Source organism: Podarcis muralis, chromosome 5 (genome assembly GCF_964188315.1).
Source record: "Podarcis muralis chromosome 5, rPodMur119.hap1.1, whole genome shotgun sequence".
In the NCBI taxonomy this organism is placed as follows: domain Eukaryota; kingdom Metazoa; phylum Chordata; class Lepidosauria; order Squamata; family Lacertidae; genus Podarcis; species Podarcis muralis.
The window spans coordinates 14,092,180-14,117,896 of NC_135659.1; the positions used below are offsets into that span (position 1 = coordinate 14,092,180).

General features: G+C 40.2%; 2 protein-coding genes across 10 annotated transcripts in view; one reads left to right on the forward strand and one right to left on the reverse strand.

The window, feature by feature from the left end:
- RNF2 (ring finger protein 2) overlaps nucleotides 1-2,425 on the forward strand; it is a 19,753-nt gene extending 17,328 nt beyond the window's left edge. For both annotated transcript variants that reach the window (XM_077928324.1, XM_077928325.1), the window contains one exon: nucleotides 175-2,425. In XM_077928324.1, the coding sequence (XP_077784450.1) occupies nucleotides 175-276 (102 nt within the window). In that variant the 3' untranslated portion in view covers nucleotides 277-2,425. The remainder of the gene's footprint in view (nucleotides 1-174) is intronic.
- Nucleotides 1,337-25,577, reverse strand: TRMT1L (tRNA methyltransferase 1L). Of its 8 annotated transcripts, XM_077928316.1 has the most exons (17): nucleotides 25,260-25,576; nucleotides 23,523-23,666; nucleotides 22,211-22,321; nucleotides 21,841-21,957; nucleotides 21,449-21,513; nucleotides 20,091-20,214; nucleotides 15,262-15,385; nucleotides 13,538-13,617; nucleotides 12,721-12,970; nucleotides 10,709-10,921; nucleotides 9,259-9,449; nucleotides 8,347-8,425; nucleotides 6,741-6,907; nucleotides 6,318-6,377; nucleotides 5,972-6,098; nucleotides 5,701-5,887; nucleotides 1,337-5,155 (listed from the first exon to the last, which is right to left on the reverse strand). In XM_077928316.1, the coding sequence occupies exons 1-17, from the start codon at nucleotides 25,321-25,323 to the stop codon at nucleotides 5,138-5,140; spliced, it is 2,121 nt and encodes a 706-aa protein (XP_077784442.1). In that variant the 5' UTR covers nucleotides 25,324-25,576; the 3' UTR covers nucleotides 1,337-5,137. The 8 variants fall into 8 exon arrangements, with proteins under 8 accessions (XP_077784442.1, XP_077784441.1, XP_077784446.1 ...); XM_077928315.1 differs by having other exon boundaries at nucleotides 1,337-5,887; XM_077928320.1 differs by having other exon boundaries at nucleotides 1,337-5,887; nucleotides 23,523-23,662; nucleotides 25,367-25,575.
- Between the last annotated feature and the right edge of the window lie 140 nt (nucleotides 25,578-25,717).

The window sequence follows — 25,717 nt, forward strand, 5'->3', positions numbered from 1 at the left end:
TAGACTATTTATAGATTGCTGTGCCTAAACACTCTGTCTCTTTAATGCTGTTTGCAAGCTGTGGTTTGTCAAATGTTTTGTTATTTTCCTAGCTATGTCTTCTGTTCATTTTCAAGTGGCAGCAAACACTGGCTTGGTTTCTGATTTTGGCACTAATTCTGACTTTGTCTTTAGGTTTTAAATGGCTCCTTTTCCTTGGAGCTGGTCAGTGAAAAGTACTGGAAAGTGAATAAGCCCATGGAGCTGTACTATGCACCAACAAAGGAACACAAATAAGACTGACAAAGGCTTTGAGTTGGAACTGTAATGGCTTTTATAGCTTTGGTTTACTTTAAATAAGCGAAACACCATCTTCTGCATCGTGGAGAACTGCTTCGAGACTTGGATTCCTTGATGAATACCCTTATTATTAGGCAGTATTTGGTGTGATATTTGTATATATTTCCCTGCCCCCTGGAGGACTGAATGATCTGTACATTCCACCATTGCTGTCCAATCTGCTTTTTTGATTTGGTAGCTCTTGTTCCATGTGCACGATCTTAGGTGCAGCAAAGATTCCCTAGGGATATGTGTTCATGCTGACAGGCTTCACATTGGCAGACATGTACTAGCACCTTGAGAAGTGTTGACAAGAGGCAACAGAGTTGGTTGTAACGTACTCTTTTCCCTACAGCAATGTTAAAGCACATATGGCCAGAGTAGGCTTGCTGATAAACTGGCTACCTGTGATGCTAAAGGAACTGCTGATGCTGGGGGCCAGAAGGGATATTCACGGCAGTAAGTGAACTCTTACACGTTGTTCGTGCAATGAGTTGTTCCATTTCTTAAATTTAAAATAGCTACTTGTAACACCAGCTGTTTCCACATAGGCAGCAACCCAGGGAATGCGTACTTTCCCATCAGCCCGGGTGCAATTCTTCTTTCTCTGCCTTTCCTAAGTTAGGGTAATCAGAAACACACTTCACATTAAGAGAACCATAGTTAACTTTAACAAAGGTTAATTTTGGTGTTAATGTACTGATTAACAGTTCAGGAGTGAGGGGGGTGGGACTGTAGATTTCTGAGGCTGGCTCACAATTCCACTGTGCTGTGTGAGGCTAGTGTTATAATATATGCATTGGCCTGTTAGGGGGAAAACCATGAGTACTGATACATTTTAGAACTAGAAACCCTTGCTACTAGCTCAGGTGGTTTCAATATGAAGTAACTAACTAAAGTAAGGCAAACATCCCTCTATACCCGCACACCTTATAAATATGTGGGATTATTGATGTGGAATCTTCAGTGTTTTAAAGTAAAAGGCACAAAATCTTTTGCAGAACAATGAGAGAGAAAGTTCTTCAAAAATTTTATTTATTAGCCATATTAACAACACTTGGCACTTACAATCTTAATAAATAAAACGTATTTGCATTTTTAAATTTCACTTGGGCATGCTTTCAGTTGTTGGTTGCTGTGTGCATCAGTAGTTTATCATTTTGAGCATAATTATCATAAACAGTGGTACCTCCGGTTAAGAATTTAATTTGTTTCGGAGGTCCTTTCTCAACCCAAAACCGCTCGTAACATGAGGTGCGCTTTCACTAATGGTGCCTGTCAGTGCGCGACTTCCGCTCACATCCCGGGGCAAAAGTCGCAACTGGGAGCATCTACTTCCGGATTAGCGGAGCTCGTAACACGCAGCGTTCACAAGGGGGATGATACATAATGCAAGGTTCCACTGTAGTGAAGAATGCCACCATTCTGTAAGGACGAAGATCACTTTCTTCCACTGTAATCCTTCCATTCCCACTGCAGTATATAGATATTTGCCTTTTGTATTGGGAAAGGGAATGTTCCTAATTAGGGTTGAACTTCAAAATTGCACACTCAAGTGTCTTGCTTTCCCTTAATATACTGGCCTTTTAGGAAGACCTTAGGAGGAAACATGGCTTTCTGCTCTTAACTTTCTTTTAGCACTCCCATAGGAGAAAACTGTCGTAAAATGCTCCTGTTATGAATATCTCTTCAATATCAGACATTCCGAAATTATGCTAGCAGTATGTGCCATGAAACTTACAATTACTAGAAGTCTGGGGTGGGAAGGGAAGTTGTACCATGCCTGTTTTGGTTTTGTTCAGTATATTTGGTGTAATGTACAATTTATATAGATTGCTAGTGCATGTCCACTAAATATAATCAGGTTTGTTTTTATGTGAAAAAAAATGCTTTTGTATGGGCAAATACCTGCAGAGAAACAAATCTGCATTGTGATTTACCCTGTAAGCAGATGAAGTGTCTGTAAAATTCTGAAAGCTTATCTACCTAGGGGATGTGTGGTGGTCCCAGCTTAGTGTGGGAGAATGTGAATTTTTACTTCCATGTTACAGTGAATTCACTAAGTATTTATATTTACTTTAATACATAAAGTAGCTGTTTTGATCAAGCCATTGCTCTGTGACTTTAGTACTGTGACTAATTACACACATCAGAACATGTTGCATCTGCATGTTTGTTACTGCCACACTTTCACAAGCAGAACCTTTGGAATGCTGTGATTCTCGGACTTCAAGGCACACCCACCCACCCACCCTGAACACCTCAAGGGAGGTGGGAGAAATAGCAGAGAGGAATAAGATGTAGAGCAGGTGGTATCTACTCCCTGGCCAGCCAAGAACTGACCCCTTGGATTTGTTAGGCTGTCTGCACCCTTTTATAACCCCATCATTCCAGTGTAATTTAAGAAGAAGAGCGTTTAGAGCTGCTGCTCTTATATGTTGTGTGTGCCTTTAGGAGAGGGTCAAATAACTTGTTTTTATTCCTAATCTACCAGTGTGACTCCATTCTGGAGCAATTGCCTGTAGGGATGGACACACAAGTACATGCAAGGATCCTCTGCCATTTCACATAAGGAATAGATGACTGCCTCTTTAAAATAAAATCTACTTTCAAAAACAGAAAATTGGTGTTCATGGGAAGCCATGAATAATTGAATATTAACATCTGCTTATATTGGAGTATTTACAAATACAGTTGTATCTTGGTTCACAAATGCCTTGCAAGTCAAACGTTTTGGCTCCTGAATGCCCTAAATCCGGAAGTGAGAGTTCCAGTTTGCGAACGTTGTTTGGAACCCTAATGTCCGACACCGCTTCCGATTGGCTGCAGGAGCTTCCTGGAGCCAAGCCTTGGTTTCTGAACATTTTGGAAGTCAAACAGACTTCCAGAACTGATTCCATTTGACCTTTGAGGTACCACTGTAGTCTGCTACTATATTAGCATGTACTCTCAATTAGAATTAGTCATAATTTACCCAGTCTTGGATTTTCTGGAATGACTATTTCACTACTAAAATCAGTAACCTCAGTAAAATGTATAGCTGTGTCAGAACTAATCTAGTTGTAATCTTGTATAATATAAGAAAAGTTAGAACACTAAAAAACTTAACCAAATGAAGCAGTCCATGAAAGGTGCTGCAGTACTAAATGTAAAAATAGCGAGGAAATCCTGATCTGAGTATTTACACTCAAAGGAAAAAAGGGGGCAGCACCAAACACGGGCAAAGCCTCAAAATGGTACTGAAAATATGATTTTTATAAAACATGTTCAACACATTTTGGTGATGTCAAGAGTACTTACTGAAAGAACCATATAAATAAAACCACAATACAAATTATATACATCATCACTATTACATTAAAAAACGTGAATATGCCTTCTTAGTACAAACCTCAAATACAAACCAACTTCAGTAACATCTTGACATACTTTTCATTATAAAACTTCCTAATTTCATAGTCAATACTTTTATATGCATAAATCCCTAAAAATTGGAATTGCAAACAAATATAATCTATTGATTTTCTTGGTAAATATACAAAAGGGAGGGAATTCGAAAGTCGAAGGAATAGCTTTACTTTTCTATTGTAGTTTAATTTCAGGTTGCTGTCCTAAAACTAGTCTTGGTAACTATAAAATATTTTAGTTTTTGACTAGTTGTTTATATACATTAAAATGGTTAGTCTTATTTGTAGTAAACTTTTTGTTCCTTCCTCTTCTTCAGCACCCCCCTTTTTATAAATCTAAAAGGTCAATAGATTATTAGAAGAGAGTGCAAGACAATAAATCAATAGCTAATACTTGCAGCTGGTATAACACCACCAGTGGGTGGGGAGCTTTGGTGCTGTGAGACAAAAGGCAAGGAGAAAGAAGCTCACTGTCTAGATCTCTGGGTTCTTGGGTTGGGAATGAGAAAGGAAGCAGCCGCTTGGTGAGTCCCACAACATGAAAACTTGTGGGGTGGGAAGAAGAGAGTGCTGCAAATGAGTTAAGAAAATGGGCAGGGATGGGAAGCACCAGGTGTCAGGGTGGAGCTTCCCCTCTTATTTCATGGGTTTGGAGATAAATTACGTTTTTAAAAATCCAGCATGTCTAAGTGGCGGGCCAATACTAGAATGGCAAGTATAGTGGTACCTCGGGTTAAGTACTTAATTCGTTCCAGAGATCCGTACTTAACCTGAAACTGTTCTTAACCTGAAGCACCACTTTAGCTAATGGGGCCTCTCGCTGCTGCCGCGCCGCCTGAGCCCAATTTCTGTTCTTATCCTGAAGCAAAGTTCTTAACCCGAGGTACTATTTCTGGGTTAGCGGAGTCTGTAACCTGAAGCGTATGTAACCCGAGGTACCACTGTATGGGGAAAGCAGATTCCTAGCAGGAGGAAAAGGGGGTTGCCACAGATGCACTGAGAGGATGGGGTAAGCTACTGCAAAACAATCTCCAATTTATGCCATTCTGGCAGGGAGTGAATGGAGTGAGCAGTGGGCATAGGGAGTTATTCATATGAACTATAAAAATAGATTGACGATTTCACATTGATGGTCTTGTGATGAGGAAGTTGGAGTTTGGTAGTGAAAAGTGTTTAGATGTGATGTTGGGGTTTGTATGGTTATTAGCATGAGTTGGGTATTCAATATCTGCCTTTCTAGGAATATACCCAATCTTGGCCTGTTCAGTTTCCTTTGTTACCTTTAAGCTTCTCAAAGGCATATCAAATGAGGGGCTTTCAGTCACAGCTGAATAGAACACTTTATTAACAGGTGCTGGTAATGCTTGCACCCACACCCTCAGTCCCCCTCAGCTCCCAGCTATGTCCTCCTCTTAGGAAATATTATAGATCTGAAGAAGGAATTAAAAGGAGACGGAAGTTTGTGGTCACTGTAGGATAACATTAAAGCATGCATTAACATATAAATAAACTTTGTAGCTGAATTGTGATATTAATAGGAGCACAGGTGCTCTTCAGTGGTCTTCTAAGTCCTGAAACATGTTAAAAAAAGCTGAGGGGTCACAAACAAAATACTACATCTTAAGGAGACTGTTGGTTCATTTATAACACAAATCTTCAAATACGAGCATTTTTGCAGAGGTTACTTTAGAAGAAGAGTTTGGATTTGATATCCCGCTTTATCACTACCCGAAGGAGTCTCAAAGCGGCTAACAATCTCCTTTCCCTTCCTCCCCCACAACAAACACTCTGTGAGGTGAGTGGGGCTAAGAGACTTCAGAGAAGCGTGACTAGCCCAAGGTCACCCAGCAGCTGCATGTGGAGGAGCAGGGAATCGAACCCGGTTCACCAGATTACAAGTCCACCACTCTTAACCACTACACCACACTGGCTCTCTTTATGTGCTTTCTTCGGCAAAGTCACCATCAGCTCCTACCTGAGACTCGTCAGAAGCCTGCAGAGAGCCCTCCGATTGCGCTCCCATATATGTGGGTGTACTGTACTTCACAAGGATAGATTTAAACTGCGCCAGGGGGGCATTAGTTCGAACACCCATCGGATCAAAATGAGTCCGGCTTACTCGATAGCCAGCTTGAGAGAGATAATGCAAGAACTTATTTAACCTGGGGAGAAAAAGTGAATGCACAAAATCAATGCCTTTTTCCTCCTCTCAATCAGATACGTTTAAAACACAACAGGTTGCTTACTTTGGCATGTTCATCCCTTTAATGCTGTGCCTGTGAATATTGTAATAAAAGGCAGGATGCTCAGCATTGCTTTCTGATTTCTGGCGCTTTGTTCCATTTTGGCTGTTTTCATTATTTTTTCTTTTTCCTGGAATATAAGAGTAACTTAAGGATAAGAAATACACACACAAGCCTCTAAAATCCAGCTAATCTGAACCGTGTGACTTAGCTTTATCTTACAGTGGGAAATCTTCACATTTCATAAATTTACATTTAAGAACTAGTTTGCTTAATGAATGACTATAGTAAGAACTCCTGCCCACCCCTCTTTGGTTCCACATACTATGCTAGATTGACAGGGACCTACCATGTACAACGTAGTAATCTGCTGCGGTATCTGGTGTCTTAATAAACACACCACATTCTTCTAAAAAGAGAAGAAATCAGATTTACACTGAAGTCATTAAATGAAAAAAAACCAGTTAATTTGTGAGCAAATGGCTATCAAAGGGGAAATGAGTGGAATGTTACCGCTGTAGCAAAAAGGTTTAGTTCAAATTACTGATGGTTACCATGGCTTTGATGCTTTCATTTGAGTAGCATGGCACATGTTGAAATCTCAAGGTCTTATCTGTATTTTGATGGCCTTCACATTTTTCTGACACTGAGTTAGCAATCCCCTTTTAAATTTACTTACTAAAAAAGCAAGTCACCACTGCAATTCACAATTGCTGCCTAGAGTGCCCCTTTTACCTATCAAGGTTTGTAAAACCTTTCAGTGTCTTCTTACCTTGTTTGTTCTGGCTGGTAGGACCATGGATTGAAAACTGCTTGAGAATTGTGCACTCTGCTTCACATATTAGTGTTTTTAGAAGAGTCTGGATGTCTTCTAAACCATACTGAACTGCTTCAAATAACATTCTTCTGAGAAATCCAGTGTTGAAGAGGGATCCTGACCTGCAGGATAACAGAATTACAGTATCTACCTAGATGAATTTATTTCAAAAGTAGAACTTCCGTTCGTTTAAGAGCAGGAGAGCAACATCACAGAGGAAGAGAAACACAGCCCTGTTAGCTGATTTTGTTCCTGCTTTAAAATCTGTTCCCTGTCTGCATAGCCACTAGCCCAGAGCCCCAGTAGGGCAGGACTCAGGCCAAAGATCAGCTGCACTTTGGGGACTTCTGGTTCCATTCCATTAATAATTAAATTTTGAGAAAGCATTTAAATCAGTACTAGAATTTACTTAAGTATGTGTGTCATGCGCACAACTCTCTTCTCCAGGCTGCAAATGGGCCTGTGGGGCCCCAAGAGGCTGGCAACTCTTCAACTCAAATAATAACTGGGAACTTGCTAAAGCAGTAACTTGCCCAATGCTTTTGGTGAAAACCTGCTTTCGGGCACTGAAAGAATAACAACCTGTAATTCAAACAATGTAATTCCTAATGCAAATTGAATGCAAGAGTTTTGTCTCATTAAAACTACTATGTCTATTTCATATACAGTGGTACCTTGGTACTCGGACAGCTTGGCTGCCAAACAAATCAGTTCCCGAACGCCGCAAACCAGGAAATGAGTTTTCTGGTTTGCAAATGTTTTTCGGAAGTTGAACATCCTACACGGCTTCCAATTGAGTGCAGGAAGCTCCTGCAGCCAATCAGAAGCTGTGCCTTGGTTTTCGACTGTTTCGGGAGTTGAACAGACTCCCAGAATGGATTAAGTTCAAGAACCAAGGTACCACTGTAATTAGTTCTGAATATTTTTATATTGTTTGAATAATAAAGCTGGCTAATTTCAGTGTCCTCAGAGAAGACTTCTGCCAAATACATTGGGCAGTTAATTTGATTAAATGTTTCCTATAATTCTTCAGTACCACCGAGTCTCGCCTTTCTCCTTTTTTATTTGGTGCTGCCATTCCCCCTCCCCTTAGCCTTTTCTAAAAGTGCTTTGGTGAATCACATCTAGATAGGGGCAAGCACTTGTTAGACATAGCACACTACATGGGCTCCCTCCTCTCAAGATTCTATCCCATACCTGCCTATTCAGAAGTAAGCCCTACTGTGTTCAGTGAGATTTACTCCCAGGTCAGTGGGCATAGGACTGCAAGCCAAGTTACAATAGGACACAGAAATTAAATGGTTTGTTCATTTCCTACCCTTCTCAATATCTCACAGTGAACTGTCCTGAAAGTGAAGAAAGAACAGTATGATTCTCCCTAGTCTGACATTAGGGTAGAGGTCTTGTAGCTACCTCACTGGTTTCACAGCCACCTGCACTGCACTGATTTCTGAGAGTGTCTTCACCCTGCCAAGACATGGGTGGCCAGAGAGTATCTCATAGCTGCTGATGCTTCCGTAGGAATGCCAGCACCCAACTGAGGATCTAGAAAAATACATACCACAGAGGACCAAGTTCCACTGCTGTCTTGCCTGTCATGCGGCTGTGGCAGTCACAAGGGAGCTGCCGGTAAGGGTTCTCTGTAGAAAACAATATTGGCATTTATTATCTAAACAAATATTGGAGACAATGAACATAGTGGAAACTTGGTAATAGGGTATGTCCATTAAAAAAATAAAGCTTGAAAACTGTTTTTCACAGTGATTTAAATATAACTCACATGGTAGCTATTATTAGGCCTAGGAGGAGTCAGGACACTGTGCAATGAAAATGCAATTTCAGAATTGTGTGCAGTTGCCCAGAAGATGGGGTCAATTTTTTTGGTGGGGGGGGGGGGGAGAGGGAATAATTATGTGTTACACCTCACAAAAGATAATAAGTTCAGGGTGTTGATTTCTAGCCAGAGAGTGAGTGTAATATGGTGGATAGTTTTGGACTTGGACTTGAATAGAGATTTTGGCTTGACTCCCTGGATTATTTAGGCTAGATGAAAATGATAAATCACACAGGCTATTTTGGAGGGTGAAATTGTCCCAAATGAGCCTCCCGGTGCATTAAGATCATTCACAGAAGCCCTCTGGCCAGTTTTGAATACACATTTAGTTGTTTGTTTTTACTCAAAGAAGACCCACTGAAATTAACAGACACAACACACTTAGGATCATTGATTTCAGAAAGCCTACTCTGCAAAACTCTTTGTTGGTGGCCTTGGACTGTAGAAGCAAAGGCAGGGTACAAATATTTGAAATAAATTAAACTTATGCTGGACCAATTATCTTTTTTAAAAAAATCCACAGCAAAGAAATTAAGCAGAGAAAAGTTTAGCTTTTAAAAAATAACCACTGGATTGTGTATGTTTTGTTTTCACCAGCTGAACAGCACTGGTATATGAAGTTACAGCATATATGATTACCTTCTATCATGTTGCCATCTTTCTTGAATACCCTTTCCTCACACCACTGACAGTGGAGCAGGTACCGGATTTTCTTCACAGTATCATCTGCAGGAGACGGCCCCCTCAATACTCTCACCTCCACTAGGACAAAATGTTCGAGAGCCACAGCGAGCAAAACTTCAATGCCTTTGTTGCATCGAGCAGCAGCTCTGCAAAAAAGACTCACCATGACTAACACAGTTCATGAAAGACTAAAGCAGTGTTCAGGCAGGGGCACACATGCCCAACATCCCTGCCCATGCAGGCTGCTCTTCAGACCCTTCTGGAATTAGTGTGAAGGTCTGAATAGAAGGGTTTTTAAGCGTGTTCGATTAGCCACACTTAGGGATCTCACTCATGAAAGGGTATCTATCTTATCAAGATTCCTGTCACACACAGAGATTAAGTACATTCAGCTGGGTACAATTAAAACCATCTTCAGATCTCTAGGGTTGGGAGGGTAGGGTCTTCCATGTCCCCACCCCCATTTTACAACTCACATATTCAGGTATATATATGATTGAATGTGTCAAGTCTTAACGCACAAGTTTGATTTCACTGGAAGGTCTTCTGAGTACCTCTTGTACCCTGTGAAATTTTACAGTCCCAGCACATTGACTCCACTAATTTCCAGACATGACTCCTACACTTAAATGTCTTATTTCAATGCCAATACACTTTGCTAACAAAATGCACAAAACAAACAAGCTAAAGTGTTCATGTTGCTTTTTAATCATGCAATGACCTTCATGAAATTGCACCCATGACTAAAAATCTATTATAACGATGTAGTTCTAGGATTTGCTTCTGAAGAATTTAAGATTTCCAAATTAGTTCCAATCAGAGGTGATTGCAGTTACTTGCTTCAGTTCCTGCTGAGCAGTGGAATAAATCCTCTAATGAAGTTTCTTTTTACTAACGCTTTTGAGCAAGACGTTTTCTGAAAGATGTGCACACAAATCATCCTAAGGAAGTCAAGTCAAAGGAGATATATTGTGCACAGTTGTACTCTAGGTCCACACAACTTGCAATTCACTGCTCAGGTCACCAGCCACTTATGGTGGTTATGAGGAGTTCAATGGACCTCTTTTTCTTGCACATTGGGGAGTGTAAAAACAAGGAGACCACAAAATATCTGGCAGACCACAATATATGGCTTTCAGCAGGGTGAGTTACAAGGCTTGCAATTCTGCTTTGGGCTGTTTATAATCTGCTTTACAGTATTTGTTTTCTCTTTTTCTCCCCCCTCCCTGCTTTACAGTATTCATGCTTCCAGATATAATTTCTGAAGGCTGTCAGAAAGCAAGAAGCAGAGAACCAATTTTCCCCAGCTGCTACTAAAAGTTTCAGTTAGCAACTTTAGGTGGGAGAGAATACAGCCCCCTTATACTTAAATGTGAGATGACCACAATTCAGACACTAATTGTACCTTGCCACAGCAGCAACTACCATCCTAGCAGCCAGTTCCTTGAAATACTCTGTCCTGACAATGTTGCAGCCATAGTGACGCTGGGCCACATGCTGTGCCTTTGAATAGAGAGAACTGATATCTGTTGATGTCACTGACACAATTCCAAGGTTTCTTACATTTCTGAAAGCTGCATCTAGATAGTTCACTGATGACCCAAATGGGTCCAGATGTCTGTAGAGTGGAGTAAGAGAGAGATAAAAACACATTAAAGAGAGATTCCTAATCTTGTTTACTCAGAACAAGGGTTTCACTGTGTTCAGTAGAACTAGTTTCCAAGTAAGCCTGCTTAGGGCTGCAACTTAGCTACTACACTTTAAATACTTCTGATTTTCAAAAGCCATATCCATGCTCAAGTCAGAAATAAAACAGAATATAGGTTAAGCTGTGAACCACGTTTCACATATGTAGTTTCAGTCAAGACTATAAATCTAAAGAAATACTAAGCTACCCCCACTTAATAAGGATTGTTAACGAATAGCATATTTGCCCAGTGGTACAATTTATTATCATTATTTATTTGTAAAACTTAGGAAGTAGCCATATCTTCTGGGAAGGGAGGAAAGGATAGAGGTCAAAGGGCACTGTTGAGAAGAGGAATAACAGTGTCACTGGCTTCTTTGTCTCCCTATCTCACCTTCCCTCTAGGACCAGGGATGGAGAATTTGTGGCCCTCCAGATGTTGCCGAACTCCAACTCCTATCAGCCACAGCCAGCATGACCAATATTCAGGAAGGAGGGGAATTGGAGTCCACATGTTCCCCATCTCTACTCAAGGCTTTAACTAAAAGGTGCCAAAGTTCGACTCTACCAGGCAGTGGTAGCACCAGCCTGGAATCCTTTCTCTTATGAGTGGCTGTTGATTGCAGTTATTCAGTAGTGAGGGAGGCACTCTGTGTGTGCTCAAGGTTGCTCTTTCTTCTCCCTATCTCCTGACCTCTTCAGCAGTCTAGATGCCTATTTTAAAGGTGCAAGTGGCTTCTGGGCACTGAGATTTTTGCAACCTTGCTAAATATTCCACATAATAGTCTCCAGCACAAGGGTGTAGCTTTGGTGACTTGGAACACTCTGCTAATGCATCGGTATGACTTTACTCACCACTTTGTGTTATCCAGTGATAACAGGATTGGTAAAGAGTAGAGTTTCTTGAGAAAAAGATATGAATATGCAGCTGAACAAAAAAACCACTCTGCAAATGGCTCACAAACAGAAACTGAAAGGCTGAGGATGGTTCTGCAAGCTGCCCACCCAAGTCCTAAAGTTGCAAGTAAACATTAATATATCTTAAGCAAAGTAATCATTCATTTGCATATATAGTAATGACAACTGTGCAGTACCGTGAACTAATATTTTTCTAGCCAGTAACTCTTGTAAGAATCCCCACTTATTTTGACTAATGGTGTATGGATAGGCAGAAGGTAGACTGGGATAAATAATAATGGTATAAATGAAGCAACATCCTAGTTGCAGTACAATTCTATTAGGGATGAGACCCTGCTTTAAAAGTTTGGGCAACAAAGTTGCTTTCATTTTTAGATATTAAGAAGGCTCATCAAGTTTTGCTTAATTAATTTTACAATATTTATAATATATCTGAATAATCCATTACATGGAGCAACATGCTGTTGAAGCAGCTCCAGCTGAGATTATTGCACTGGTCTGGAAGCAGCTGAGGCCACCACCTTATGGAAGCTAAGCAGGTCGGGGTCAGTGCTTTGACTTCCACGAGGGAAGAAAAGCGGAATATAAATGTATGAAAATATATAATGGCATATACAAAGTTTCATCAGGGCTGAAGAGTAAAAAGGAGATGCCATGAAACATCAATTTAGGTTGATTTTATATTGACAAGTCTTGCACTTTGCACAGTGCTATTGTTTCGATTGTGCCACACTTGATCTCGTCTCCACTTACCAAACCCTAGGTGTTGGGGGGTAGGGGTGGGTTCTGATCCAACAGCAAATGCCACTTACATAAAATCAAATGCTCTCAAGTGCATGATGACATTGGCATCCATTTTTGTCACCTCAATGGCAGGCAAGTTTTCCTCCCCTTCTTCTATTGTTTCATCACAGTCTTCCTCCTCTTTGAAGTTCATCACCACTTTCATTTTATTTAAGTGACAGTTCTCCTGTATCATTCTTACAGAGTTTTCATTGTAGTCATTAATTGTGACCTTCACGGAATTTCCAAGATGCTTGGCCCACTGTAATCCCATTATACCTGGAAGCAAGAGATGTAAAGGCAGTGACTGATTTGCATGTGTCCAATTGATGAGCATGAACATGCACATCGTGGCGACTCAGAAGTGGCCAGAAAAGGGAGGATAATGGGGGGCGGGCAGGCAGTAATGGGCTTATGCACACTCTGCTGTCACGCACACCACCTGTGTAGATTGGTGGTTGCTTGTGTACAGTTAGATGCATGCAATAAAGTAAGAGTTTGCTTGTGTGGAGCATACTGCATAGAAATATGCTAATATTCTCAATATACACAATGCACATTAAATTATTATTATCCCTAACTGAAAAATATGTATATAATTGCTTTCACTAAGGCTAACAAATCAACATGATTGTTTGCTAATTCTATTCCAAGAAAGTATTTATTTCTAAAATTGACAACCCCTCTTTTCTTTTCCTGAATGCCAGAGCAACTAACAGAACAACGGTGTAATCCTAAACAAGTTTTTCGCATAGTATATCCCAGTGATCTCAGTAGGATTTACTCTCCAGCAATTTCCCTTTACATGGAACACAAAGTGAACTAAAGCAAGGAACAGCACCCTACCAGTGGCTCCAAATGCATCCAGGCATTCCAAAGGTTTCCGTTCCTCTGCTAGAACAGCTAGAGCACAGACTACAAGTTGCCTAAAAGAATAAAAAAGTGATCTTAATTTAAAAAAAGATGTAAACTCCACATGCGTAATTTATTCTTCCTCTGGTAAGTTTCCGGACAGTTTCTTCAAATTAAACAACTTGCAAAATAATAATAATAAGAGTAATAGTAATAATAATTTTATTGTTTATACCCTGCCCATCTGGCTGGGTTGCCCCAGCCACTCTGGACGGCTTCCAGGAAAATATAAAAAATAATAAAATGTCAGACATTAAAAACTTCCCTGAACAGGACTGCCTTCAGATGTTTTCTAAAAGTTGTGTAATTCTTTATCACCCCAACATCTGATGGGATGATGTTCCACAGGGAGGGCGCCACTGCTGAGAAGGACCTCTGCCTGGTGCCCTGTAACTTTACTTCTCGCAGTGATGGAACTACCAGAAGACCTCTGGAAGTGGACCTCAATGTCCAGGCTGAATGATGGAGGTGGTGACGCTCCTTCAGGTATACTGGGCTGAGGCCGAAAATGTACTGGGAGTCAGTGAAGATCCTTTAGGACTGGTGCTATATGGCAGGCACGTCCAATAGGACGTTTGTGATAGATCACGGTCTCCCCCCGAAGAAGAAGCCCAACAACTTTGGCTCCCCTAAAAAAAGCTCATCAACATTTTCCCCTAAAAAAAAAAAAAAGCTCAACAACTTAAGACCTGAACCCAAAAAAACAGGGCTTTCCTTCCAAAAAAAAGGGGGTAGATCACTGCCAGTTTTTAACTCTGAGAGTACATTGCAGTTTCTTGGGTGTTGGCCACCCCTGCTATATGGTATCGGTGGCCACTCCCAGTCACCAGTCTAGCTGCCGCATTTTGGATTAGTTGTAGTTTCCGAGTCACCTTCAAAGGTAGCCTCATGTAGAGTGCATTGCAGTAATCCAAGTGGGAGATATCCAGAGCATGTACTACTCTGACAAGACAGTCTGCAGGCAGGTAGGGTCTCAGCTGGCGTACCAGATGGAGCTGGTAGACAGCTGCTCTGGACACAGAATTGACCTGCGCCTCCATGGACAGCTGTGAGTCCAAAATGACTCCCAGGCTCTGCACCTGGTCCTTCAAGGGCACAGTTACCCCATTCAGGACCAGGGAGTCCCTCACACCCGCCCGCGTGCCCCCTATCCCCCAAGAAAAGTACTTCTGTCTTGTCAGGATTCAACCTCAATCTGTTAGTCGCCATTCATTCTCCAACCGCCTCCAGACACTCACACAGGACATTCACTGCCTTCACTGGTTCCAATCTAAAGGAGAGGTAGAGCTGGGTATCATCCGCATACTGATGGACACCCAGCTCAAACAATAGGTAAGATCCAACTGTTCCCCACCCCCCTGAAATTTGCATTATTGTTGTTTTGGCAGATTTGGAAACTGCACAATCATGATACTTTGGGTAGGACTTAAAACTTCTCAGTATTTTTATGTTCCAGCAAGTCCAATGAATCACACTCGATTTCTGTCTTGGTTCAAATCACACTGCAGCCATGGGCTTCACTTACTTGGCTTGGCTAATCCATATATTTCACCTGTGCCAGCCACAGAAATATCCACCATGTACTAGTTTCTGTTAATATGAAAAAATATAAATGAATTTTTTAAAATCCCCTCCATAATAATCCTTGAAATTCTTACCTGTTAAGTTTCATTTTAGGATTAAAATAAGAATCAGTTTTCTGTGGTGTGGAATAATTAGGAAGGACTTGCACATCTGTATCTGCTTCTTTTAGTATTTCATATGTAGATTTTGGAGCAGGGGCTAAAAATAATTTTCAGAATGAAAGAGAGTGTTAGAGAGACTATAGCTTAATTTAGACCATCACTCAAGGCTTCATAAACTATGAATCAGATGCTGGTTTATTAACCTGACATTAAGTAAGTTTTCCCATTTGGATGTAAAGGGGAGCTCTGACTTAATAACAAGCCAGAATCTTTTTTTTTGCAAGTAAATTTTTATTCAAAATTTGTGAAGAAAAAAAAGAAAAAAGTACAAACACATACAAAAATAAACATTTTAACATGACTTATTCATCCTATTTTCATGCTATACAAAAAGAAAAACGTACAATCATACCAACAAATAATATAAACCTTGGGGTCTACTTAGCCTTTGACTTCCCTTCACCCTTTTGGTAAGTATCAAATAAATCCCAGGTAGCGTAATTAGTTTATTAAAGTTTATAGTTATTAGCTGATAGAGTTTTTCTAATACCGCCAGTTCCTCCTATATATCCATTCCAATATATTTCCAAAATTTACTCCAATTTTTTTTAAATTTCTGGTCATCTTGGTCTCGTATTCTGCTTGTTAATCTATCTAGCTCAGCATAGTTAATCATTTTGACCTGCCAGTCACTTACATTAGGTATAGTTTCTATTTTCCAGTTTTGTGCCAGCATAATTCTTGCGGCTGTGGTGGCATAGAGAAATATTTTTTTATCTTCATTTTTTATTTCCTTACCCATAATTCCCAGCAAAAAGGCCTCAGGTCTTTTGGGGAAAGTATATTTAAAAACTTTTTTAAGTTCATTATAAATTGCTTCCCAAAAAACCTTCACCTTGTTGCATTGCCACCACATATGGTAGAGATCTCCCTGCACTTCACCACATTTCCAGCATATCTTATTTTCTGATCTATACATTTTAGCCAGTTTTGCCGGCGTGAGGTACCATCTATAGAGCATTTTCCAAACATTTTCTCTCAGGCTCGTACAGGCCGTAAATTTAATATCTCTATTCCACAATTTCAACCACTTTTCAAACTCGATGTTATAGCCGAAGTCAGATGCCCATTTAATCATTGCCTCTTTGACTTCCTCGTCCTTTGTATGCCATTCCAGTAATATGTCATATAATTTAGACAATGTTTTGTTTTTACCTTCTATTATTTCTATATTGAATTTTGATTTCTTGTCCTCAAAACCCATTTTTCTTTTATCTTGCTTTAACATATCATTCACCTGATGATATTGTAGCCAACCGGTGAATTGATCCTTTATTTCCTCATACGGTTTAAGTTTAAGCCCTTGTTCTGATTTTCTTACCAAATCTTCGTAAGTGGCTGTCTTCCCTTCCATGTTGGTCTTTTTTATTGTTAAAACCTCTACCGGTGAGATCCACCATGGTGTTTTTCTTTCAAGAAGATTCTTATTTCTTTCCCAGACCTGATATATTGGACCCCTGAAAATATGATTTAGGAAAGCCCGATGGACTTTCACCTTCTCATACCAGAGATATGCGTGCCACCCATAGCAATTATTAAAACCTTCTAAATCCAATAGGTCTCTGTTCTCCAATTTTATCCAATCTTTTAGCCAAAGTAGGCACGCTGCTTCATAATATAGACTCAAATCTGGGAGAGCAAAACCTCCTCTTTCCTTTTTATCAGTTAATATTTTCATTTTAATCCTTGGTCTTTTCCCCTGCCAGATGAATTTCATCAGGGTTCTCTGCCATTCTTTACATTGTTTTAAACCTTTAATAACTGGGAGAGTTTGAAATAAAAACAGCATCCTCGGCAAAACATTCATTTTAACCACTGCTATCCTCCCTAAAAAGGAAAATTTCATCCTCCCCCATATTTCCAAATCTTTCTTTATTTTTTGCCATGTAACTTCATAATTATCTTTATATAGATTTATGTTTTTTGCCGTGATCCACACTCCCAAATATTTGACTTTTTTCACCACCATGATTTCCACTTTTTGTTCTAGATCTTTCGTTTCTTCTTTAGTTAGATTTTTAACCAGCATTTTAGTTTTATTCTTATTTACCTTAAAACCTGCCACCTCTCCAAATTCCTCAATTATTTGTAGTGCTTCTTTTACGCTATCTTGTGGGTCTTCCAAAGTCAAAACAATATCATCGGCAAAGGCTTTAATTTTAAATTCCCTCTTTCCTACTCTAATTCCTTTCACTTCTGTTGCCTCTCTCAGTCTCTTATTAAGTACTTCCAAAATTATAATGAATAATAGGGGGGATAGGGGGCAACCTTGTCTGGTCCCTTTGTAGATGTTAAAGTATTCTGTTGTATTATTATTTATCACCAGCCTTGCTTTCTGTTCTTTGTATATTGCTTCTAGGCCTCTTCTAAATGTTTCGCCAATTCCCATCCTCTCCAAAACCTTCTTTAGGAAGTTCCATGATACATTGTCAAATGCCTTTTCGGCATCTATGAAAACCAATGCAGCTTTTCTGTCTATTTTCATATCCAGGTATTCAATAATGTCAATCAGGTTCCTTACATTATCCCGTAGTTGTCTCCCTGGGAGAAATCCTGTCTGATCACCATGAATTTTATTAGTCAAGACCTTCTTTAATCTTTCCGCCATTATATCCGCAAATAGCTTATAATCATTATTTAATAATGAAATTGGCCTATAGTTCTTTACTTCCATAGTGTCCACCTCTTTCTTAGGAATCAATGTAACATAGGCTTCCTTCCAGGTGTTAGGTATCTTTCCATTTCTCAGTATATTGTTCATAACCTCTCCCAGCACTGGTGATATTTGGTTAATTAATATTTTATAATATTTGGCCGGAAGGCCGTCCGGTCCCGGCGCCTTTCCAGCTTTCATCTTTTTGATAGCCTTTTTTATCTCTTCCTGTGTTATTATCTCATCCAGTGCTGCTCTTTCATCTTCTACAATTTGTTCCAGATGGTGTTTTTGCAAAAATTGATCTGTTTCTTGATCTGTTTCCTCTCTCCTTTTATACAAATCCTTATAGTATCTTTGGAATATTCTTTTTATTTCTTTTGGTTCTTCCATAATCACATCTCCTTCTTTTATTTTACTGATCATACTCAACTTCTTCCTTTCTCTCAGCTGCCACGCTAGATATTTCCCTATCTTATTTGCGGATTCAAAGTTCTTTTGGTTCATCCTCTTAATTTTCCACTCTATCTCTTGGTTAATTATTGTAGCAAATTTAGCTTGTAATATTTTTAAGTTCTGTTTTAAACTCTCTTCACTAGGGTTAACAGTTAATTTTTTCTCGTTTTCCATAATCTGTGTTAAAATCTGCTCTTTCTTTTTTTCTTTTTCTTTTCTTAGTTGGCTGTTTTTCTGAATCAAAAAACCCCTCATGACCGCTTTTCCTGCATCCCACACCATGTCTATGGAAGTTTCTCCATTTAAATTCCACCTAAAGTATTCTTCAATTGTTTCTATAGCCTTATTTACTATCCTTTGATCATTAAACAAATATTCATTCATTCTCCATCTGGCTGTTTTAACCTCTCTACCTTTTAACTCCATGGAAACCGCACTATGATCAGAATCTAGGCTTTAAATCAGAACCCAAAGGGAGGAATGTTTGGCCTCAGTGCTTTTTCTCAGCTTCGTAAGGTTTGTGAAGCTTCAAACAATGTTTGAACTGGGTCTCTATATGTTTGCCTGGTCTGTAATCTTCAGGAACCACCAAAATCATTAGATCCACAGTACTGTTAACACAAAATATGACAGTTATTAAATAAAAGACATCTTAACAATAATAATTAATTTTCAGAACACTTGGAAAATCTAATTTATGCTGAGAAACTGCCTCAGTGCTATTGTATTGAAGAGAAAAGCGCTGAGCACAGAGCTCACAAAGAATTTTGTGCAGTACAGTGGTACCTTGGTTCTTGAACAGAATGCGTTCTGGGAATCCGTTTGACTCTCGGAACCATTCAAAAACCAAGGCGCGGCTTCCAATTGGCTGCAGGAGTGTCCTGCAGCCAATCGGAAGTGGCGCTGGACATTCGGCTTCCGAAAATCGTTCGAAAACCGGAACACACACTTCCAGGTTTCGATTGTTCAGGAGCCAAGGCGTTTGAGATCCAAGGTCTGACTGTACTTCCCAAGAGCCTGGTAGCCAGCTCATTTCAGATGAGTTGTTCCACTAAACTGTCTAAGTTGGCCAGCAGGGTAAAGTCAGATAAGGATCTACCTCTCCGGGCCAAAAGGGTTCCCAACCACTAACCTAGGGACATAAGCTTTGTTGGCAGACAATAAATTGGCTATGAACTATGTATAATAGTTCTTTTGCCATGACTAATAAGGCCAAAGATATGTATTCTTGTTTTACATTTAGGGGTTTGTTTTGTTTTTGCTCTGTTCTACCGTGCTGTACAATTTTATTGAGTACAAACTAATACAATAAAATACAATACAGAAGAAACAAAGGAAGCAATTTGGGCACCATTTGGAAAAAATACATGCACCAATGTCAAAAATTCAGGACAGTTTATCCAGTTTAGATTAATAAAGGAAGTTCTGTAAAAAATAATCCCTTTAAATGGTACTAGCAACAAATCTGGGTTCTTTAAAGTAGCTTTAATTCCTTGTGAGTTTGAAAGGAATACAAACTCAAACAAATACACTTGTCACCTATTCTAATTTCATCATTTATTCTATCTATAATAGCCAATGATAAAAATACAGTATCTTCATGCAGCGAAAACAAATATGTTTAAATACTTACCTGGCATAAACCTTGATTCAGTTTCTCCTTTATTCACATGACGTTTAATATGCCCTATCATATCTGTCCTTCGGGTGATAGTTGCTGAACAGATAATGCAGTGATAATGGGCTTCCATTTTTATCTACAACACACATTGCATGCTTAGTTAAAGTTGATTAGAAAAATCATTTTAATATTAATATTATACCATATCTTATAATACTTAAGACAACAACAGTAAAAACCCATATACTGTAAACCAATTATAGTTGATACCGCGAAGGATGCAGTTTACAATTCAGCAACAAAGCTTAATGTTCAAATGCAGCCTTTATGTAACGTATTAAATTTTAGCTTCTTATAAAATTATTTATATATAATAATAAATAAATAAATAAGCATGCTGCCAGACCGAAAAGAAATACACTATAAATATTATATTTAAGATTGTGCAGATTCAGTGCATTCTTTCCATTTCCATTCTTCCCATTTCCTAGCTGAGAATGGATGGGAAGAAAGGTCTGAAACGAGATATCACAACTGTTGGTCAACTAGTGAGTTCAAGTTTAAAAGTCAAAAAGAGAAAAATGCATCACATAGAAGACAAAATGGATGATTGGTCTTACCTGAAGCGTAAATTTGATAGGTCCAGAGGACACAAATGGATTGGGTTATAAATCCTTTCATTCAGCAGGTATTGGGGGAAGAAGTATCTTCCTCCATCTATGCAAGGTGGATTAGGGTCAGCATTTCTCGGATGCTTGATACCCTCAAAGGGGCCAAGCCAACAAAAATATTGGCTTGCTCCATTATGTCACCATTGACCGCTGTTATTGTGCCTAATGTTCCTTTATCAGGTATATACACCAGGCACTACAGAAGCCCTGTTGACTTCACCTGATGCTGACCTGGGGTGCATAGTTCGTAAACAGGTACTTTAGTCTCAATAAACGCAGTTGGAACCCACCTGGTTGGGAATGCTGTGCTATGTAACCTCAGTAACCATATCGAATAGGACGATTGGTCTTACCTGAAGTGTAGATTTGATAGGTTCTGAGGACACGAGTGGGGCTCATCCCTAGTATTGGGGTCTGCAGTTCCTTCTCTGCTTTAGTTCCATGATGAGTTATTATTGTTAATTCTTCCTTTGGGTTAGTTTTTATTTACAGATATGTTCAATGTCTGATGCTGCTTGGCGAATCCAAAAAAACTGAAGGGAACTGTGCCTGCCTCCCAGAGTTCTTTGCTCTCCTGCATCCGTCATGTGATGAGGGTCATAACCCAACCCATTTGGATCCTTAGTAACCGTATCAGATGTGGAACAATTCATAACATTTTCTGCTTTTCAAAATAACAGCTATTTATATAGCAATTACCTGGTCTGCAGCAACATTTGGTTTCACGGGGCGGCAAGGTAAGTGACAGATGCACATTCTGTAGCCTAGAATACAGAGAGGACATTGGTAGTCTCACAATTTGATATATACGCCAAACAAGTTAAGGCAAAGACAGCCAGTTCTATTGGTTAACCTTCACTGTAAACTATCCACAGCTACTTCTGCAAACAAGTATTTTTTGCAACATGAATCAGATTAATCTGTTAAGCTTGAACTTTAAATATGGCATAATTTATAATGAGTTTCCCTGTGGCTGTAAGCTTTCTCATAGAACTTGAACTGTTGGGCAAAGTTTAAACAAAGAACTAAAAGCTGTCACCTAAGACACTGAGTTGTGTTGACATCAACAATGGCATTTTAGCCATTTTTACCTTCAAATTCAACAGACACTTTCCAGTGGAGATTCTGTAGGTGGCGATGGAGCTTGTGACTATAGCAAGCTTTGAACTTCTCTTCAGGGCACAGTGGACAAGACTTCTTGCCAGCTCCTAATTCAAATTAGATCAAAATAAATAGAGACACAACAACCCATCGATTGATTTGAAAATATGACAGCAAATATACACCACTATTGACCATTCAAAGACACTGCCAAGTAACTGCACTGTTGCAAACAATTTAAGACTACAAAGGAACTGAAATTTATCTGCAAGCACTTAAACAATATGCTCTCTCTCATCTAACACTAGGAGCATTATCTTTCAGCCATGCAATGCCTAGCTGTGGAGCTAGTTTAAATACCTGCCACAGAGTGATCTGCATTCTGGGAAGCAGCTGAGATTAGACAACCTTCCTGCAGGTCAGCCAGTTTCTCTAAATCGGCAAGTGTTCTTTGAATTGAAATATGCTTCTCTGGAACAAAACAATTACATGGATTTGTCAGTACATATCCTTTGTTATATAGTAATTTACAACCAAATGCCACCATAACAGCTCTTTCTCAAAACTTTGTGTCCCACATCACTATATCCAGTGCTTTTTTCTGGAGGGTATGCAGGGTTACGCATTTTCATGAGTCAAAGTGAGAGTACCCCTAAACATTTTTTTAAGGAAAAAAGCACCGACTATATCCATCCTCCACTTGCATAATAACATAAACTGAGAACATTTACACAATTAAGTTAAAGAGGAATAGGAAAAGGATAGGAATTAAAAGTTCTCACTGCAAACTTTCTCTGCTCCTGTACAAAACAGAATGATGGCGCCAAAGCTTTTCCTATAAAATCTACTTACTTTTTATTTTCTTACCCATTAATTATTATTTTTTTAAAAACTTGGTTTCCTAATTATTCACAAAATAGCTCAACTCTGCATGATTCAGTACTAATTCTCATTCTGTCTATATTAAATATTTTGTGCATATCTTTCAGAGGCAGATGTAGGGGAGCGTGACTGGTTTGCCCACACTGGATACTGAGCTGAGAGGGGACTGCAACAATGAGAAACAACAGAAAGTGAGAGGCGTTGGAGTGCAGGGCAGATTTTGGTGTTGCAAAGGGTACCACAGAAATCTGAAAGCCCAAAGTTTCTTTCTTACAGAAAGAAAAACATTTCAGAAATGGCAAAAACAAATAATTAGCCTCTTTTTGCACTGTCCTTTCTTAGGGAATCTGGAATCATTGGGGCTGAACACATCACTTCTACTGTGGAATCCTATGCATGTTTAATTGGGAGTAAGTCCCACTGTGTTCATAACCGCACTCCTCTTTGATGCTTTGGCTTTAAGTCTTGAAAGCGACGTATAAACACTTACAAAAGAGAAAGTGGCACTTTTGATTAGAAGTATAACATCTCTGACTATTCCCACCTGGAGCATGTACCCAAAGAATCCAAGGCGAGAAGAAATAGCTATTTGTTTTTATTTATTTATCTTTGAGGGAATTATTGGAAGGATGGAGCTGCAGACTGATTTTCTAGAGCATGTGCACATCCCCTACATACTACAGTCGTACCTTGGATCTCAAATGCCTTGGCCCTTCACCAAATCGGCTCCCGATTCTGTTCAAGAACCAAGGTACGACTGTACAAGGATTCCAGCATTATGTTAGCAAACCTCTTGGAGAGTCAGATGATGCATCCAATAGGTTACTGCTGTTAGGCTCTTTTATAGACACTTGCTCTGTTTCTTCCTTTTTGCCTTTTACTTCTTCCTCAGCTATTTCCACATCTGGCCTGGGGCTTTCCATTTCAATGCTATCTAGAGAAAGGCGAAAAACTACAGTTACAATGCATTTTAATTAGCTGCATTAGTAGCTGTTTCAAAGGCATTATTACAGCTATATACAATGAAAAAAAACAAATCTTTGACAAAAGAAAGTAGGATTTTCTACGCCAGGCCTATCGGAAATAACAGATTTGTGCTGACATTACACTTTATGCTTCTAACCAAGCTTAAGAAAGCAGGAACAGGAAAATGTACTTCTACCTCTTACCCCAGCTTCTCCCTACTTGGATGCAAATTTCCCCCACTATTACATTAGCACTGACTAGTAGCAAAGTTACCATTAAGCAGGGTTCTATTTGCCACTGTAACTGCAGTGTGAAATTGGCTGCAAAACCTATTCAGTTTAGACTAATGAAGTCATAAAGGAAGTTCTGTAAAAATAATCCCTTTAAATGGTACAACAAAATGCAACATAGAAGAAACAAAAGCAGCAATCTGGGCACCATTTGGAAAAGAAGAAGATTGTTTCCAACGCTGGAGGATGCCTTCTGCTGGGAAGTAAATCCCAACCAGGTTCAATTGGGCTTCCTCCCATGTAAAAATGTGCATGGATCGGGGACTTGAATGGCTAAAGTCAAGTGTGTGTGTGTGTGCGCGCGCATGTGATTAAGGCAAGGGAACTTCCATGCTTTTGCTATAAAAGGACTGTTTTTTTATATAAAAAGTGTCTGCCCCCCCCCCAAGAACCAGGAAGGTGACCAGTTTTGCTCCCTCCTCTGTCATGCAGAGACAAAGTAGAGACATCACCTTGCCAACAAAGGTCCGTATAGTAAAAGCCATGGTTTTCCCAGTAGTGATGTATGGAAGTGAGAGCTGGACCATAAAGAAGGCTGATCGCCGAAGAATTGATGCTTTTGAATTATGGTGCTGGAGGAGACTCTTGAGAGTCCCATGGACTGCAAGAAGATCAAATCTATCCATTCTTCAGGAAATCAGCCCTGAGTGCTCACTGGAAGGACAGATCCTGAAGCTGAGGCTCCAATACTTTGGCCACCTCATGAGAAGAGAAGACTCCCTGGAAAAGACCCTGATGTTGGGAAAGATGGAGGGCACAAGGAGAAGGGGACGACAGAGGACGAGATGGCTAGACAGTGTTCTCAAAGCTACAAGCATGAGTCTGACCAAACTGCGGGAGGCAGTGGAGGACAGGAGTGCCTGGCGTGCTCTGGTCCACGAGGTCACGAAGAGTCGGACACGACTAAACGACTGAACAACAACTGTCATGCATGGAAGGTCTCCTGTAAAGCGGATATTTTCTCTCTCTTTTTTAAACGTGTTCCACTTTTGTGTGTGTTAGCACATGTGGATATGCTGAAGGAGCATTTGGCGAGCGGATGATGGATCTTGGGAGTTTCTAACACCAGGCGTCACCTCAGGCATGAGGGTGAAACGCCGACCTGAGCACGTAACGTCTGAACGCGCCCCTCTGAGATGAGAAGCTTCCCTCAAAACGGACCGAGGGAGGGAGAACCCACCACAACTACAACCCGCCCCCCGCAGGCCCAACTTCAAGGCAACAACAACCCCTCGCCCATCTGACAGTTACTGAACCGCCCCCTTCCTTACTGAGCGCCTCAGGTTCTCCCTCCTTGGCGGGCGGCGGGGGCAACACCGCTCCCTCGGCCGCCATTTTCCACACAGCGGCGGTGAGGAAGGGGGGGGAGCGAACCCACTTCACTCGGCGGCTCCCTCGGCTTTTTTCCCTCCGGCAAGCACGGGCCGCGCCTTAGTCACAGGACGTGGCCCCTCAGATGACTCCTGTTTCGGGTCAGAATGTTGTGCACAAGCTCGTCTCCCCCAGGGGCCCTCAGGGACTGAGAACTACATTACCCAAGAGGCCCCGCGGCTAATCCCGCGCCTCAGAGCTACGTTACCCAAGATGCACAACGGGCAGCAATAGACCCGAAGCAAATACGCGTGCGCGCTCTCTCTCTCGCGCCTCAGGTGCCTAAGAACTACGTTACCCAAGTTGCCCCGCGGCTAATCCAATGCCTCAAGCGCCTCAGAAATACGTTTACCCAAGA

Bases quoted from the DNA above. Each gene is read 5' to 3' on its own strand.
- TRMT1L (XM_077928315.1), bottom strand. From the start codon at position 25,323: ATGGCGGCCGAGGGAGCGGTGTTGCCCCCGCCGCCCGCCAAGGAGGGA. The intron at 13,618-15,261 runs GTAAGAATTTCA...TTATTCTTTTAG, and splicing joins CCTAAAATGAAACTTAACAG to GCAACTTGTAGTCTGTGCTC. The intron at 6,378-6,740 runs GTAAGAAGACAC...TTCTCTTTTTAG, and splicing joins TACCAGCCAGAACAAACAAG to AAGAATGTGGTGTGTTTATT.